A 19,947-nucleotide genomic window follows, 5' to 3' on the forward strand; every position below is an offset into this window, starting at 1 on the left:
GTATTGTAAAACTTCTTGAATAATGATATTATGATAAAACAAGTTACAAATTATTCTAATTATTTATCTATTTTGGTAAAGATATGTTACTTCTTTATCTAGCCTTTTAAAATTTGTGAAAACTGAAAGCTATAATAGTTGTGTTTATGTTATCCTGTAGAAGAAAAGATAACAGGCTTATTCTCCACTGATATCAATTCATGACTTCCATTATCTCTCTAGCAGATTCATCTGAACAACATTTATAGTTAATAGTTCAAAAGGAGACAATCTCGAATAAAATAGCTTTCTAGGGGCCTGAGAGATAGTGTGGAGGTAGGGCATTTGCTTTGCATGCAGAAGAACGGTGGTTCAAATCCAAGCATCCCATATGGTCCCCTGAAGCTGCCAGGAATGATTTCTGAGCATAAAGCCAGAAGTAAACCCCTGTGACCCAAAAACCAAAAATAAATAAAATAAATAAATAAATAGCTTTCTAACCTTATACTAATACCTACTAGGACCATACAAACATCAGATATATACAAAATCAGATAGTTGGAACAGTTTAGCAAACAATCCTCATTACAATGGACAACTACTTTACTATGGAAACAACTCCCCACATACATTTGTCTCTAGAGACAATAAATCAAACAGATAAGTTCCTTAGAGCCAAGTAATGAAACCAGTGACAGCTATGCTTATGTGTGGGAACATGAACTACTATAGCCTCTGTCTTCTAAGTATATTGTTGGTGTTTATTATTAAGAAGACCCAATAAGTATGACCAAAAACACAAGATGCATGACCTTTACTGACTTAAAAGCACTAGCTACTTTGTAAGCAGCAACTTCAAGCTCAAATCATAATAAAATTATTAAATTCCTCTGAAGAAACATATTTAATTAACCCCAACTCATGAATGTTAAATAGCTTTTGACAGGCAGCAATCTGATTCATACTTTTCACAAGTAAGAGGTAGCTGGCTACTTCTATTCAGTTGACTCTGATCTTTTGGAATTCAAGCTGTCCTCTGCAGAGCGGGACTCTTGAAAGTCACTTGCTGAAAACAGGCAGCTTTCCTCAGCTACCCTCAACAGATCGTGCTGTCCCTGAGATGCAGTGAGAGTGCAGGAATGAGAGCTCATATCCTTGGCAGGCTTTCAAAAACCTCAGTTGCTCTTTTCATGCATCCAAGTACCTTCTTGGGATGCAGCATTACATGTGATACATTGGCCCCTGCTTAGGACTCCAGTCTAATAGCAGGTGGGACCCTCAGGACACCTTCAATTTGCTCAATGCCTACTTGGTAAAATAAAAAGGAAGCAAGAAACTTTTCACTTTAATTTAAAAGGACCATCATTTCCCTTTCAACATGGTCAACTGGTAAAATCACTACAAAGGGAGGAATATTCAAAAAGAACTTTGCTTCCCTACTTTATTAAGATAGTTGTATACCTCTTAAACTTTACAAGTTTCATTTTTCCATGTATATAGCACTATCAGATAATCGTGAGTAACTGAAAAACGTTGTCAATCTGATTGAGAATAGAGGTACAGTCTTCTTAAAGAAAAACAAAAAATCTGACGAAATGGAACCATTTCCATTTCTCTCATTACTCTCCCCTCCCAGCCCCCAAGGTCACAAACTCAAATCTCAGTGCCAAAAGCCTACATTTCTTTCTGTCTAAGCTTTCTTATCTATCTTATCTGAACAGTGTTCCCTTTAGTTCATAGCTTGATGTCTCACACCAGAAAAACAAGCATTCTCAAAAATCACTCTAAAACATAACACTGCAGGGGGGGGGGGGGGACCAGGTCCCAGTAGCCTGTCAATACACTTCAAAACAGCCTGTATCAAAACAGCTATCTTACTGATTTTAAACCTTCTAATTTTAACAAATTTCAGTAAATAGCAAAAACAATTGCCTTTTGACAGAGAAGGAAAATACACAGTTCATGAATTAAATGGAAATTAATCACATCATTAAAAGTTAAATAATGCTATAGGCTACTTAATGTATATTTCATATATTTATTTAAAATATAATATAGGTTCATAAAAGCAACTTGAACACTACTGCACTAAAATATTTTTTATAATTTATGTTCAATGCAAACATGTAGGAAGAATATAAATAAAGCATATTAATATCTTACTCTTGAAAAATTGAACAACATATTTAATTAATCTTTTACATTTATCCTTAACAGCAATAGTAAAGCTTGGTTTACCTGTTCTTGAGTACAACGTACAGAGAAGAAACTGCAGAAACTCAGCAAACATAATAGTAGCATCGGAGTAGTTAAATATAAAAGCTGCTGGCATCAAATCACTCAAATCTAGCTAGCATTGGTGGCAAATCCATAGCATAATAAAAATCCGCCAAAAGGCAAAAAAAAATTTTAATAAAATTCCCTGCAGTCTTTAAGTCAAAATGGAAAGGGGAAAAAATGCTCCTGCGGAGTCCAACATTATACAACAGTGACACTAAGCAAGGCCATAAGTGCTGCTGTCATCAAAGCAGCTCTCTGCAGTGTACAGTTTCTCATTGACCACAGCATTTATCTATACCACTCTGCTAGTCTAAAGAGAGGTGATTCTCATCATAGTGAACATCAAAGCTCTGCTAGGTTCATAATTAACCATTTTCTGAAACAATTTACCAAAGATTCTACCATCCCGAAGGCAGAGTCTGGAAATACTGTGGTCCTTTAAAGCTACATCAGGAGAAAAGCTTTAAGCAGATGCCTGAAGACTTTCTCCCTTTACTCTCCAGTGCCATTTCACTGAGATATCTAGGGGCTGAGTTGATAGATAAAGTTCAGGTGAACCCTACTGGTATGCGTATCACAGAAAACTCACCTGAAATTATTTGGTTCCATTATCAATCATCAGCAATGCTGCTGTTAAGTCCCAAGTACCATAGAATCTGCTCTGCAGTTTCCCTGAGATCTTATACAGTGCAATGACAACTGACATCAGGAAGCATAAATTAGGAGAACACTGAGACTATTGGGAACACGGACAAAAATGATTCTTCATGATGCTCCAAGATGGTCAGTATAGTGCTAATGGTGGCTCATTTCCAGGGGGCAAAAGGACAAATCCAAATTGGTTTAGCCATGGGATAAAGGAAGGTTCACAGTCCAGTATTTTTTAAGATGCAGCTCTCCGGTGATTATAGAGTCACAATTCATAGTCTAACAGATTTATCTCACTGTGGCAAGAAATCATGATGCCCTTATTAGTTCCTCTATACTTTTATTATCTACTCTACAACATACATTACAGAACAGCAACAATAATTATACACTGACTTAAATTGATGTTACTCTTTCAAATTAATTTTTATGGTGGCAAACTAGTTTCCAGAAAAAATAATGAACAATAATACATTCTTTAATGCACTAGTGAATATTACTGAAAAGTAATAGCACCCGGAATGGAGTAATAGTGGGTAGGTATTTGCCTTACAAGCAGTCAGTTAAACTGGGTTCAATACTCCCATATGATCTCCCAAGCCTGCCAGGAGTAATTTTTGATCAGTCAGTAGTAAACCTGCTGTGCCCCCCCAAATGAAAAGCAGCAGCATGCTTCTATTTACATAAGAAAATAAAATAATCAAATTACAATAAAAAGAGAATTAAGAACCTTTTAGCATTTATTGAAATTGTGAATTGTGCTATTTATTGTTTTTATATGCTTGTCAAAATAATATCTAGTAAGGAAGAAATTTATAGTGAGCCAGCACCACCAAAGCAATTGTAAATATCTGCTTCCTGCAAACTGATTACTTTAAATTGATCTCTAATCATTATCTCCTCCAATTATGCAATGGCATGTCATGATTATTCAAAATTTAAAAAAATTAAAACAAAACACACTAAAATATTTTTCTAATTAGGGGAAAGCACTGTATTTTCGCAAAACCTTTAAAAATTATGTGTTCCTTTCACGAATTTAATTTTTGTTTTGCACAACATAAAAAATACTGAATTATAATATATTCTACCATACTACCCTTTACTATTTTTTATGCTATCATCATCTGTGCTCTCTTAAAATGATATCATATTGAATATTTACTTTTTGGAAAACTGTTCTTTTACTGAAGTGTTTAAATTTCAGACAATAAAATTGCACAATAAAAAAGAAAAATTATCTCATAAAAGATCTCATTTTTACTTAAAATCTCCATTATTTTCCTTTCATTCAAACTTACAAGTATGCATTAACCCAGCTTGGTTAAAAATATTTAAATTGCTGGAGAAAAAATAATGGAAAGTAAACATTCATTGAATGACTGTAAAATTCAAGGTTAATTTTATTCAATGCATCTCATATTCAGAGGATGCGGCAACATCTTTAGATTTATGCTCATTACACTTCAGAAAAGCTAATTAACTTGTCATTGTCATATGGTTTGTAAGTATCAGAGTTGAATTTGAACCTGGCAGTCTGACTTGAAAGCCCATGCATGTGATCTTCCCTACACTCCAACAGGTAGGAACCACTGGAACTGTTTTGATGGATAATCTCAAAGTTTTGCTAATAGTAATTAAAATGAATATTAGTTGCTGTGGGAAGCAGTATTAATATTAAAAGAACACTTGAATGGATCTATCATTATTTCCCATATTTGAAAACAGAGAATTTTCTAGAACAGTTTACAGAAAAAGAATCATATGCTCACTTAATTTGTTTATCATTCAATATCATGGACATGAAGAAAACATAAAATGCTATGATTTAAAGATATGCTGGTCCAGAAAGAGTAGAAATAACTAATGGAAAGAGTCGATAATTAAACAATTATTTTCCTCATTTCTCTTAAAATTAAAATTTTATGGATTTTATGTAGGCTAAAATTACTGAATATTATGTTAACATACCATTAATATTGTTGTGCTTGAGGTTTCAAATATTTCTCTTTTTTGTATTTATACACTCTGATTTATTTTTCTCAATTACTACTATGGGCTATTTTCAAATTATAAAATATTTGTAACGCTTTTTCTTTATTATGTTAATTAATAAGTTTATATTAATTTGAGTTCCCTAGTATATATCTGAATAGGAAGAAATTTGTTAATTGTTAACAAGTTGTATTCTTTGCAAGAGAAAAACCATTAACAAGTTATGTCTCTGAAACAGTACAAACTACATAATGCCTTTAATTTTTTAAATGACAGATGCATTATTAAAAGGGGCTATATTGACCATATACTCAAACATTATTTCAGTCATTTCTGGGTATTACACACTCTAAGATCTCATTTAAAACACCAAACGTCATTCAGTGAGGTCACTGTCTTCATATAATGGGGGGAGGGGAGGAACAACACCTTCAATGTCTAGCAACCACTCAAAAACTTATACTAACAGATTTTTCTAAAATAAAATTTTTCTATCACACTTTCCATTTTGTACATATGTATATTTACTTAAGCAGACAGATTTCTGTTGGAAAAGAATATTTAAAGCCTAATATCTGTCGCAAATTGTAAGCTTGTGTCACATACATACATCAAATCTATTTGATCTGGTTTGGTTTTTTTTGTGGCATAGTTCAAGGCCTTGTTTATGGAAGGGTTCTGTCATTTTTATAAGATTTATCTGGAAAAAGCTGCATAAATACCTTATTTAGAGGACTTACGTTTCAATTAATGATGACTCTTTATAATCATTTATTTCTCATCCTTTGCCAAAGGAGAAAGCTAAGCATGGAAAGCATTGACTAGAAAACAAACTCGTGAGCAGTTAAGCAATTCATAATTGTTTTCCCTTTATGTTCAGAAAATATTGAGTTTATAAATCTTTAAAGCTTTTTAAACTACTTCACAATAAAAATGAACATATATATATATATATATATATGATTATGCCTTTCAAATTTTAGAGCTACATTATAAATCAAAATTTGTTTTGTTTTGAGATCACACTCAGAAATACTCAGCAGTTACTCCTGGCTTTGTGCTCAGGAATTTTACCTTTAGTGGTCAGAGGAAGTATGAGTATCCAGAGACTGAATCCAGGTTAGCTACGTGTATGGCAAGCTCCCTGTCACTGTGCCACTCATGCCCTAAAGCTCAATAATATTTTCATATAAAAAGGAAGAACATAAAGTTATAAGCTGGAAACTTCATTATAAAGATGGAACAAAATAAGCCCAACACTTGTTACACACAAAATGGGAATGTACAAATATATATAGACATATATACATGTATGATGAGAGAAAAAAATAGACACAATGAGATAGCTAAATATAGATGTTTCTGATTGTAAACAAACAATGAAGTGCAGTTTCCATCCCCCAAATTCACTTTCTGTTTCTTACCATCACCTGCTCGTGGGGCCTCGGTTGTTGCCTCTTCAAAATCTAGAGATATCTCTTCTTCCCACCCTTCTGAAGAGATAGGTATCCCAGGTGCACACATTGCAGCAACCTTGTCAAAAAATTTGGCCTGGGAACTTTTCGGTCTATCTTTAAATAATTCAAGCTCTTATCTAAGAACAGTGTGTAGTGACTCCTCTATCCTTCCTTTTATTAATGAACAACAATAACAATGAACCATGTGTCAGAAGCAACAGAAAATGGTAAATGAAAGAAAATATTGTCGGAAGTATGAGAAAAATCTCTGCATAAGTGAGTCGGATTAAGGCAGGCTCTATGCAGCAATGTGAATGGTTGCTCAGAAAGTGTATCACACACCAGGCTGAGTGAGTCTAGTGGTGTAGATACTGGAAGCATTTGCTGAAAAGAAGCATATTGGCATCTCTGTTGGGTTTTAACCAGATCCACAGGATTCAGGAAATAAGTTCACTGCCAGATGACACTATGCTCCAAGCTATTCCTTCTGTTGACTTATTCCTTCAAATTACTCTAACTAGTGTCCCTTTTCCTGCTGTGAGATTATTTGTGGAGAAAGCTAAATAAAGAATTTTTATGACAACAAAATGGTCCTTAACCCACAGGATGATTTCTTAAAAAAAAAAAAAAAAAACCAAAACCTCTCATTTTAGTTCAGTACTATTAAAATGAATGAAATGTTTCTCTTCTTATTATATCTTTACAAAAAATTGTATTTCACTATTTCCTGAAGTATCTTAAATATTTGACATTTAAATAACAAAGTGAAAAACTTGAACTTGAAATATTATTTATTATTCTGTGTATTTACTTTACTTTTTACATAAACTCTTAAATATTTATTTCTTTTTCAATTGCTCTATGAGCAAATGCAAAATATAGATGCAATAATATACAGATGAGTATCAATGAGATTTTTTTTACTAATTATATGACATGATATAACATTTATAGACTATGAAGAACTATACATACTAGAGTTATGAAAAAATTATTAGACTGGATTTCTATACCTACTTATCAAAAATGTTATATTTTTCTTCTATCATAACAATAGTCTTTTTTACTGGGATATAGGTACATGAAATCTCTATTTCAGCATTTTTCTCAGTAGTTAATAATTACATTTTGGAATTTAAATACAAGAGATTGTAATAAAGAATATAAACAATATATATATATATTCCATACTAAGTGAACTATGTACTTTTCAAAACAAATCTGAGATATAACTAGGATAAAAGTATCACAAGAGAAGCAATATTATTTTAACAGACCAATATCAAGATTGGTTTGCCTTAAAAACTAAGTATGCAAATGAACAAAGGTTAAAAAAGATAGAACTTTGCCTAATTTTGCTTTCAAATTAATTTTGGTACTATTATAAAGGATAAATATGGCAGTAGTGCCAATGTTTAAATAGTAATCACATATGATTGCCCAGAAATAATTGCTTTTCTTCAAAGTATAGGTAAATGCTACAAAAGAATCTAATTTCAAATTACAAGTCACTTACTTGTGAATTCTGAAATAACAATAAAGACTTTATCAAGTTTCTAAGTTCCATACAATACCTGCATATTAAGGAATGCAGAACTCAAATACTATAAATGTATACATTGTTTTCTAGCTTTCCCCAAGTACTGTCAAAAGTTAAGAAAAAAACAACCACAATTTATACTGTCCTTTACCTGTCCTAAGTCATCTATATAATGTACTCTGCTACTCAGAATCGTATCTTACACAAGAGAAAAAAAGTTTGCTTTCACCAAGGAAAATACAGCAATTATTTCTGAATTATAATATATATATTCTCTCTTTATAATCCATACATATATGTATATATATATATGCTCTAAAATGTATACAGGGCACCAAATGTATTCAGGGCACAAAGAAGATCATTTAGAAACATCATAATGTATGTCACCATTAAAGGTAGGAAAAAGTCCATATTTAAGCAAATATTCTAAGTTAGTAGTTTGAGTATAAATTTTTTATTTTTTATTTTTATTTTTTATAATATTTTTGTTTAAGCACCATGATTACTAACATGTTTGTAGTTGGGTTTCAGTTATAATAAAGAACATCCCACTTCACCAGTGCAACCTTTCCACAATGAATGACCACCATCTCCCTCCTCCCCAACCCATTGCCTGTATTCCAGACAGGCATACTACTTCTCTTACTCACTACTATCGTCATGATAGTTATTAGTGTAGTTATTTCTCTAACTAAATTCACCACTCTATGAGGTAATTTCATATTGTGGGCCAGTCCTTCCAGCCCTCATCTCTATTGTCTCTGGGTATTATTATAATAATGTCTTTTATTTGTCTTAAATCCCATAAATAAGTGAGACTATCCTGTATCTATCTCTTTCCCTCTGACTTATTTCACTTAGCATAATAGTTTCCATGCCCATCAATGTATAATAAAATTTCATTACCTTTATTTTTGACAGTAGTTTTTTTTTAAATTACTTAGAATCTCTACTGCCAAAAAAGAAGAAAATATTTAAATTCCATTTCATAAATCCATAGTTGATTAAATAAAAATAATCTTGGTCTTATGGATAATTTCTGTAAAAAGAGACACTTCTCCATGTGCTTCTCTGTCAGTATACCAGAGAGCACTAGCTCCACTATCTCATTCGTTACCTAGACTGCCATTTTTACAATTCTGTATAAACTCATTGAAACAACTGTCTTGAAGTATTCTACAATAAAGCATAAAAAATGAACTTTAAACTACAAATTATATATCCCAGAAAAATGAAAAAATAAAAAGACAATTTCTCAAAGATCTACGAGGGACCAAAGCTGTGGCTTGGAGCAGGAAGGCATCTACCTTGTCAGCGCTAGCCTATGACAAACCACGGTTCAATTCCTCAGCGTCCCATAAGGTCCCCCAAGCCAGGAGTGATTTCTGAGCGCATAGCCAGAAGTAACCCCTGAGTGTCACCGAGTGTGGCCCACAAAACCAAAAAAAATCTACAAATGGCCAAAAGACACATCTGTTCCATATCACTAATCATAAGGGAGATGCAAATCAAAACAGATCACATGCTACAGAGACTGGCATACATTATAAAGAAGAACAATCAGTGTGGCAGGGATGTGCGGAAAAAGAGTTCTCAGGCACTGCTAGTGGGAATGCCATATAGTCCAGCCTTTATGGAAAACAATATGTAGATTCCTCAATAAATGGAAATTGAGCTCCCATATGATCCAGCTAGACCACTCCTAGGGATATGCCCTAAGAACACAAAAACACAATACAATTATGCCTTCTGCACAACTATATTAATTTCAGAGTTATTTACAATAGCCAACTCTGGAAAAAAAAACAGATGCTCAACAACAGATGAATGGCTAAAGAAACAGCGGTACATTCACAATGGAATTCTATGCAGCAATCAGGAAAAATGAAGTCATGAAATTTTCCTATACATTGATAAACATGGAAACTATGCTGAGTAAAATAAGTCAGAGGGATAGAGATAGACATAGAATAGTCCACTCATATATGGGTTTTAAGAAAAATAAGATATTATTGCAATAATACCCAGAGACAAGAGAGATGAGGGCTTGAAGGACCAGCCCACATTATGAAGCTTACCATAAAAAGTGGAGGGTTCAGTTAGAGAAATAACTACACTGACAATTATCATGACAATGGTAGTGAGTTAAAGATATAGAATGCCTATCTCAAATACCAGCAGGGTGTGGGAAAGGAGGGAGATGGAGACATTGGTGGTGGGAAGGTTGCACTGGTGAAGGTGGTTGTTCTATTTTTATGACTGAAACCCAAGTAAAATATGTTTGTAAACATGGTGCTTAATAAAGATATTAATTTAAAAAACATAAAACATAAAAATATTTTTAAAAAGAATGAAATCGCAGTATCTTAAATAGCACCGTCAAGAAGTGGAAGATTATTAACAATGCACAAGCTAATTAAATACATGTGGAACTGATTTATGTTCAGTTCATTAATTCATTATACCATTTCTTTCTCCTATTTTCTTGTCATTTTGCTATTTTGATAGAAGTATTTTTTTAATTTTATTGAAATCATTGTGATTTAAAAGTCCTTCATAGTTGGGTTTTAGAATACAATGAATCAGGGCCAATCCTACCACCAGTGTCAAGTTTTCTCCAACTATGATCTTGAAGTGCATCCCAGATCACTTCCAGCCTGCCTGTATAACAGTGCTATTTTAAGTTTAGAAAGTTAAAGTTTGAGTCTTTTGATTCCATTGTTGTCGCCTTTGGTTTAGGTATTTAGTTCTGCCCTTTGTTAACACTACCAGTGCAACTGAAACCTCTTAGCCCCTGGCTTTCATCCATTCTTATTTGTGTTTCTCCTCTTCCTCTGTTTCTTTTTTTTCTCCTTTTTATACTCTGGGGCCAAGGGTGAGTAACTCCCATTTGAACCATTATATTTTTTCATACAGGTATTCTAAATACTACATATAAGTGATATCAAGCTGTGCTTATCCTTCTTTGTCTAGTTTACATTATTTAACATATCTTACAGTTCTATTCATGTATTTACAAAGTACATAATTGCATCATTCCTTACAGCTATGTAGTATTCCATTGTATATATGTACCACATCTTTTTTATCCACTTGTCTTATGTTGAACATCTAGGTTGATTCCAAGTCTTGGCTTTTGTTCTGAATGCTGCAATGAATAATGGTGTGCATACATCACTTTGGATGAATGTTATTTGGTGAGGGGATAGGCAGACACTCCAAGAAGACCTGAAAGACTTCAAAAGACCTCAATGACTTCAAAGGAGTCAATGATAGATGCCAATAACAAGAGATATAGCATCAAATCTGACTAAATGGAACTACAACAAACTAAAATGTTTTTGTATGGCAAAAGAAATAAGGTCTATAATTAGAAGACAGCTAACTGAATGAAAGAAATTTTCTGCACTTAACAAATCAGATAAAGGTTTGATATTTAGGATTACAAAGTACTCACAAAGATTAATACCACAAAACATAAAAACTGTATCGAAAAATGGGTAGAGGAAATGAACAGACACTTCCAAAACAAGACAACAATGAGGCACTGTCTTACAACTGTGAGAATAAAACATATCAAACATAATGAGAACAATCTCTGTTGGCGCAGATGATAAGAAAGGAACTCTCATCCACTGATGGTGGGAATGCCTACCCCTAATGAAAACAGTATGTAGTGTTCTCAGTAAACTCAAAATTGAGTTGCTATACAATTCAGCAATACCTCTTTTTTTTTTTTTTTGCTATAAGTAATTTTAAAACCCTTTAAAGAATTATGCAAAATAAAACAAAACCAGCGATTTCCCATAGTAGGATACTCCCTAAATTACAAGTCAACTGAAGAGCCAACCAAATCACATAAAGGCTAGTGTTTATCTGGTTCCTGCTTCTGATTAAAGATTAAAGACACAACATAATTCTAATATCCCCATTCAATTTTTTAAAAATTTTCTTTCTGCACTGGAGATGCTTATCTTGCAAATGGCCAACCATGGGTTGGATGCATGGCACCATATATGGTTCCCAAAGCCTGCCGCAAATGTTTCTGAATGTAAAATCTAAAACTAGCCCTGAGTATGTATATCCAAAAAAATCAAAGAAACAAAAAACTGTTCTTAAACATTTATTATTTTTAAATCCAAACCTATTAATTATTAAGTCATGAGTGAGTGAGTGAGTAAGAAATGGCTGACTGTGGGGACTGCCAGGTGAAGTGCAGATTGCTTCACCTGCAGAGTCTATGCCCTGCTGTGCTTCTTCTGAGGAAATTGAGGACCTTAAGGGAGCCCTGTCCTGTGCTTCTCTGTCTTTTCTGAATCCTTGAAGCTCTCCTCAGAGCCCTGGGAAGCAAACCCCCAAAAAACCAGCATTCTGAAGCTACCCAGCAAGCGAGTGAGTGACTAAGAAATGGCCTACTGTGGGACAGCCAGGTCAAGTGCTGATTGCTTCACCTGCGCAGTCTGCACCCAGCTGTGCTTCTTCTGAGGAAACTGAGGACATGAAGGGAGCCCTGTCCTGTGCTTCTCTGTCTTTTCTGAATCCTTGAAGCTCTCCTCAGAGCATTGGTAAGCGAAACCCAAACAAACTGCATTCTGAAGCTACCCAGCGAGTGAGTGAGAGAGTAAGAAATGGTGACTTTACAAGCCCAATAAGGGGAAGCCACTGAACTCTGCTGGAACTCAGATACCAGCACCACTTTCTGCCTATTTTCTGTGCTGTGCTCCATTTTTGGCCTGATTTCATCGTGTGTGGCTCATCTGTGAATGGTTCGCCTTCCCTGGAGCCTTCCCTGGAGGTGAGCTTACACGCCCAGAAAGGGGAAGCCACTGAACTCCGCTGGAATTCAGATGCCAGCACCCCTATCTGCCTGTCTTCTGTGCTGTGCTCCATTTTCGGCCTGATTTCATAATGTGTGTGGCTCATCTGTAGATGGCTCACCTTCCCTGGAGCCTTCCTTGAAGGTGAGCTTAAAAGCCCAGAAAGGGTGGAGCCAGAGGAGCATGGCCGCTCTGCTTCGCTTCCTGACCATGCATGCACATCATTTAGCCAATGAATACAACCACAACATGTAGAAAAACCCACAATACGAGTGTGACAATGGGGAAAACATGCAGGACAGCGCCAGACATAGAGAATGATGATGGCAACTCTGATGACTTGAACATGACCAACCAACTAGTCAGTCTCTCAGATAAGGAGTCTAGAGTTGCAATATGGAAGATGTTCAAAAAACTCAAAGAAAGTATAGAAGAGAACACTAATAAGAATCAAGATAATATGAAGAGAGAAATCAGAAAACAAACTGAAATTTCAGGTCAAATAACAGGTCTGAAAAACTCACTAGATGAATTGAAGAAAAACATGATTGAGCTTTCACACAGGTTAACAGCAGCTGAGGATACAATTAGTACACTGGAAGATGAGATGAATAACAATTCCATACAGCAGAAGAAATTGGAAAAAAGCCTTAAAGCAAATGATCAAACAATGAAAAAATTACTCAAAGAATGGGAACTGATGAAAATAGAAGTCTATGATAAGATCAACAAAAACAACTTAAGAATCACTGGAGTCCCAGAGACCCAGGAAGAAAATCTCCAGGAAGAATCAATGGTCAAGAACATCATTAAAGAGAAACTACCAGAGCTAAAATACATGCAATCAAATCCTGCATGCCCAAAGAGTACCAACTAAAAGAGACCCCAGAAAAAACACCCCAAGACACATCCTAGTTACAATGACGAATCCCACAGATAGAGACAGAATTCTGAAAGCAGCAAGATCAAAAAGAGAAATTATATTCAAGGAAACATCCTTGAGATTTACTTCAGACCTGTCACCGGAAACACTCAAGGCCAGAAGGCAGTGGTGGGACATAGTGACAAAACACAATGAAATAAAGCTTCGCCTAGAATAAACTGCACCCAGCAAAACTCACTTTCAGGTTTGAAGGAACAATACATGGTTTCACAGACAAACAACAGCTCAGAAACTTTACAGACTCAAAACCATTCTTAAAAGAAAAACTGAACGGCCTACTTTAAGACAAGACTGACCAACAGACACACCAAACTTCGATATAAAGATGGCACTAACGCCCAGGACAATTCTTTCTCTCAATGTCAATGGACTAAATGCACCAGTTAAGAGACAGATTGGCTAAATGGATCAAAAAACTCAATCCAACCTTCTGCTGCCTACAAAAAACACACTTGAATAGTCAGAACAAACATAGACTCAAAATAAAACGCTGGAGAAAAATCATCCAAGCAAACAACACCCATAAAAAAGCTGGAGTGGCCATACTAATATCAGATGATGCAAACTTTATATTGAAGAAAGTTGTAAGGGACAAAGATGGACGTTTTCTATTAATCAAGGGATATGTACAGCAGGAAGAAATCACTCTCCTAAACATATATGCACTGAATGAGGGGCCAGCAAAATATTTAATGAAATTGTTGACAAATCTGAAAAATAATATGAATAACAACACAATAAATGTGGGAGACCTCAACATGGCATTGCCAATACTTGACAGGTCAACCAGACTGAAACCCAACAAGATACTAGACCTGAAAAGAGAAATGGAAGAAAGAGGCCTAGTAGATATATACAGAACACTCCACCCCCAGATGCCCGGATACACATTCTTCTCTAATGTACATGGGATATTCTCCAGGATAGACTACATGCTAGCACATAAAACATACCTCCATAATATCAAGAGGATAGAAAATTTTCAGGCTACCTTTGCTGACCACAAGGCACTGAAATTATATGTGAACTACAAAGGGACACAAAAGAAAAAAACCTTTAATACCTGGAAGTTAAACAGCCTAACACTGAATAACCACTGGGTCCAAGATGAAATCAAAGAGGAAATCAAAACCTTCCTAGAAACAAATGACAATGGAGACTAAAACTATCAGAACCTATGGGACCAGAAAAAGTGGTACAGAGAGGAAAATTTATAGCTTAGCAATCACACATCAGGAAAGAAGGGGTATACCTGAATAGCTTAATGACGCAGCTCATAGAATTATAAAGTACTCAACAAAAGGACCCAAAAATGGGGAGACAGAAGGAAATAACAAAGCTAAGAGCACAAATCAATAAAGTGGAAACCCGAAAAACAATTCAAAAGATCAACGAAAGCAGAAATTGGTTCTTTGAAAAAATAAATAAGATTGATAGACCACTAGCAAAACTATCAAAGAAAGAGAGAGAGAAACTTGATAACAAGTATTAGGAATAAAAAAAGGAAAAATCACTACTGATATGGTAGGGATCCAAAGAATAATCAGAAACTACTTTGCGAAACTCTATGCCACTAAAAATAAAAACCTGGAAGAAATGGATATATTTTTGGAGTCTTATAATCTTCCATGGTAGAATGAAGAGGATGTAGCATATCTAAACACACCATCACTATTGAGGAAATTAAGACAGTAATCAAATGTCTGCCCAAAAACAAAAGTCCAGGCCCAGATGGATCTACTGATGAATTCTTTCAAACCTTTCGAGAGGAACTTCTACCAATCCTGGCAAGACTCTTTCATGTAATTGAAAAAACAAGAACACTTCCAAATAGCTTTTATGAAGCCAACATCACCTTGATACCTAAACCAGACAGAGATGCTACGAAAAAAGAAAATTACAGTCCAGTATCGCTGATGATTACAGACGCAAAGATCCTCAACAAAATCCTGGCAAATAGGATTCAATGCCTCATTAAGAAGATCATCCACTACGATCAAGTAGGTTTCATCCCAGCAATGCAAGGCTGGTTTAACATCAGTAAATCTATCAACATAATATACAACGTCAACAACAAGAAATATAGAAATCACATGATCATATCAATAGACGCAGACAAAGCATTTGATAAGGTCCAACACCCATTCTTGATCAAAACTCTCAGCAAGATGGGAATGGAAGGAACCTTTCTCAATCTAGTTAAGGCCATCTACCACAAGCCAGAGCAAAATATTGTCCTCAATGGAGAAAAACTAAAAGCCTTTCCTCTAAATTCTGGCACAAGACAAGGCTGTCCTCTCTCACCACTCCTGTTCAACATAGCACTAGAAGTACTTGCTATAGCGATTAGGGAAGAAAAAGATATCAAGGGAATCCAGATAGAAAAGGAAGAAGTCAACATCTCGCTGTTTGCAGATGACATAATACTCTACCTAGAAAACCCTAAAGTCTCTACAAAAAAGCTTCCAGAAACAATAGACTCATAGAGCAAGGTGGCAGGCTACTAAATTAACACACAAAAATGAATGGCCTATCTATACACCAATAGTAATAAGGAAGAATAGACATTAAGAAAACAACCCCATTCACAATAGTGCCACACAATCTCAAATATCTTGGAATCAACTTGACTAAAAATGTGAAGGACCTATACAAAGAAAACTATAAAATTCTGCTCCAAGAAATGAGAGGACACGCGGAAATGGAAACACATACCCTGCTCATGGATTGGCAGGATTAACATCATTAAAATGGCAATACTGCCCAAAGCATTGTAAAGATTTAATGTGATCCCTCTAAAGATACCCATAACATTCTTCAAAGAAGTGAATCAGGCACTTTTGAAATTCATTTGAACAATAAACACCCTAGAATAGCTAAAGCAATCATTGGGAAAAAGAATATGTGTGGAATTACTTTCCCCAACTTTAAACTGTACTACAAAACAATAGTTGTCAAAACAGCATGGTATTGGAATAAGGACAGGCCCTCAGATCAGTGGAATAGGCTTGAATACTCAGAGAATGTTCCCCAGACATACAATCACCTAATTTTTGATAAAGGAGCAAGAAACCCTAAATGGAGCAAAGAAAGCCTCTTCAACAAGTGGTGTTGGCACAACTGGATAGCCACTTGCAAAAAATTGAACTTAGACCCCCAGCTAACATCATGTACAAAGATTAAATCCAAATGGATGAAAGACCTCGATATCAGACCTGAAACCATAAGATATATAGAACATCACGTAAGTAAAACACTCCAGGACATTGAGACTAAAGTAATCTTCAAAGAGGAAACTGCACTCTCCAAGCAAGTAAAAGCAGAGATTAACAGATGGAAATATATTAAACTGAGAAGCTTCTGTACCTCAAAAGAAATAGCGCCCAGGATACAAGAGCCCCCCACTGAGTGGGAGAAACTATTCACCCAATACCCATGAGACAAGGGGCTATTCTCCAAAATATACAAGGCACTGACAGAAATTTACAAGAAAAAAACATCTAATCCCATCAAAAAATGGGGAGAAGAAATGGACAGACACTTTGACAAAGAAGAAATACAAATGGGCAAAAGACACATGAAAAAATGCTCCACATCACTAATCATCAGGGTGATTCAAATCAAAACAACGATGAGATACCACCTCACACCCCAGAGATTGGTACACATCACAAAGAATGAGAACAAGCAGTGTTGACAGGATGTGGAGAGAAAGGAACTCTTATCCACTGCTGGTGGGAATGCCGTCTAGTTCAACCTTTATGGAAAGCAATATGGAGATTCCTCCAAAAACTGGAAATCAAGCTCTCATATGAACCAGCTATACCACTCCTAGGAATATACCCTAGGAACACAAAAATACAGTACAAAAATCCCTTCCTTACACCTATATACATTGCAGCACTATTTTCCATAGCAAAACTCTAAAAACAGCTAAGATACCCTTCAACAGATGAATGGCTAAAGAAACTGTGGTACTTATACACAATGGAATATTATGCAGCTGAATATTATGAGATGAAGTCATGAAATTTTCCTATACATGGATGTACATGGAATCTATTATGCTTAGTGAAATAAGTCAGAGAGAGAGAGAAAGACGCAGAATGGTCTCACTCATCTATGGGTTTTAAGAAAAATGAAAGACATTCTTGCAATAATAACTTTCAGACACAAAAGAGAAAAGAGCTGGAAGTTACAGCTCACCTCATGAAGCTCACCACAAACAGGGATGAGTTTAGTTAGAGAAATAACTACGTTGTGACGTATCCTAATAATGAGAATGTACGAGGGAAATAGAAAGCCTGTCTAGAGTACAGGCGGGGGTTGTGTGGGGAGGAGGGAGATATGGAACATTGGTGATGGGAATGTGGCACTGGTGATGGGTGGTGTTCTTTACATGACTTAAACCCAAACACAATCATGTATGTAATAAAGTTGTTTAAATAAAAAATTAAAAAACAAATTACAAGAACAAAAATTATTAAATTATTATTCATTAATACCTGTAGTTTAAATTTTATGTCAAAAAGTCAATGATAAGAATTCTAGCCATTATATAAAATTGACATTTTATACACTATTTGACCCGACCCACAAACTAGTTCTTTCTCATTTACTGATTATGCTAACTATGTTTATTGGTTGAACCTGGAGAAATTTCTGTAATTATTCCAAATTGCCTACTCACTGAATAACACAAGTTCTTCAATGTAGATATTTAATTTTCCTGAAAGTTTCTAATAGGTCCTTACTCTTCAACTTAACTCATGGTTTCCAAACATGACTCACTCTCTAGGCACCTCCTTAAACTTATTTCAATGTCTATGAGGATATGTTAAGTAATATTTTATTCTTTCCACTTTTATATCCAAATAACTAGTCTCACCCTAAACTATTTTTACTATTATTGTTGATGTTATTGATGTTTTTGAAGTATGCTTAATCCCTTACAGGAATTTGTTTAAATTACTTCTATAACTAAATATTTCCCCTGCATTAGAATGCATTATTAGTTATAAGTTAAAATATATATTTATATAATATATGTTATAAATTTCAAGTTAATTTTTAGTAGCAGCAATATTAACATCCTTTCTTGATAGTTCAAACATTTTATATTTAAATTATGAAAATAAAGAAAAAGAACTCTATGGACAAAGAAGTGGAGGTAATTTCAAAAATCAATTTGTTATCAACTAACGATGTACTTATTGATTTATTGATTGAAATCCATTTCCCAAATGTACAATACTTAAACATTGGCTATACCAAAACTAGAAGTTAGGCAAAACTATTTTGGTTAAAACTCAATAATAACTTTTGGTTAGATCTGGGGATACAATATTTTCCCAACTGTAAATTATATGTAAGCCTCTTACTTTTATAAACTGAAAATTGGGCTCCCATATTATCCAGCTATACCACTGTTAGGGATATACCCTAGGAACACAAAATGCAATACAAAAATCCCTTCGTAACACCTTTACTCATCGCAGCACTATTTCCAATAGCCAGACTCTGGAAAAACCAAGATGCCCTTCAACAGGTGAATGACTAAAGAAACTGTCGTACATATACATAATAGAATATTATGCAGCTGTAGGAGAGATGAAGTCATGAAAATTTCCTATACATGGATAGACATGGAAACTATAATGCTGAGTGAAATAAGTCAGAGGGAGAGACACACACAATAGTCTCACTCATCTATGGGTTTTAGAAAAATAAAAAACATTATTGTAACAATGCCCAGAGATGAGGGCTGGAAGGAATGGCTCACAATATGAAGCTCACCTCAAGGAGGTGTGAGTGCAGGTAGAGCACTAACAACTACCATGACAATGTTAATGAGTGAGGGAAGTATAATGCCTGTCTCAAATACAGGTAGGGGGTGTGGATGGAGGGTAACAGGGTACATTGGTGGTGAGAATATTGCACTGGTGAAGGGGGAATGTTCTTTTTTTTTTCTGAAACCCCACTACAGTCATGTTTGTAATCACAGTGTTTAAATAAAGATATAAAAAAGAGGGAAAAGGTAATATCTGCATTCCTAGCATAGCTGTTGGCATCACAGAGTTCAGTAACTAGGTGATCAATCTTTTGTATCTGATTGGGGACTGGAAGTAATATCTGGATGGGTGCAAGGTAGTTATAGGGAGATTAGGACAACAGAAATGGAACCAGTCACAGATGGAGAAGCATGATCTAACACCTAAAACTAGACATCTCTCTAGTTTGTCTAAAAGTCAGGTACTAGGATGGAGCCAAATTAGTAATAGTGGG

The 19,947-nt window shown here is 34.9% G+C and overlaps 1 protein-coding gene across 34 annotated transcripts in view; it reads right to left on the reverse strand.

Moving 5' to 3' along the window:
* Positions 1–19,947, reverse strand: part of RIMS1 (regulating synaptic membrane exocytosis 1) — a 577,010-nt gene that overhangs the window by 247,716 nt on the left and 309,347 nt on the right. For 21 of the 34 annotated variants that reach the window (XM_049776801.1, XM_049776793.1, XM_049776792.1 and 18 more), the window contains exon 1: positions 6,327–6,426. The exons of 12 other annotated variants lie outside the window; for them this stretch is intronic. In XM_049776801.1, coding sequence (XP_049632758.1) covers positions 6,327–6,426 — 100 coding nt within the window. Of the gene's footprint in view, positions 1–2,217; positions 2,377–6,326; positions 6,427–19,947 lie in introns of those variants that run through there. One more of the 34 variants, XM_049776783.1, reaches the window with a different exon arrangement.

This window comes from Suncus etruscus, chromosome 7 (genome assembly GCF_024139225.1).
Source record: "Suncus etruscus isolate mSunEtr1 chromosome 7, mSunEtr1.pri.cur, whole genome shotgun sequence".
Taxonomy (NCBI): Eukaryota; Metazoa; Chordata; class Mammalia; order Eulipotyphla; family Soricidae; genus Suncus; species Suncus etruscus.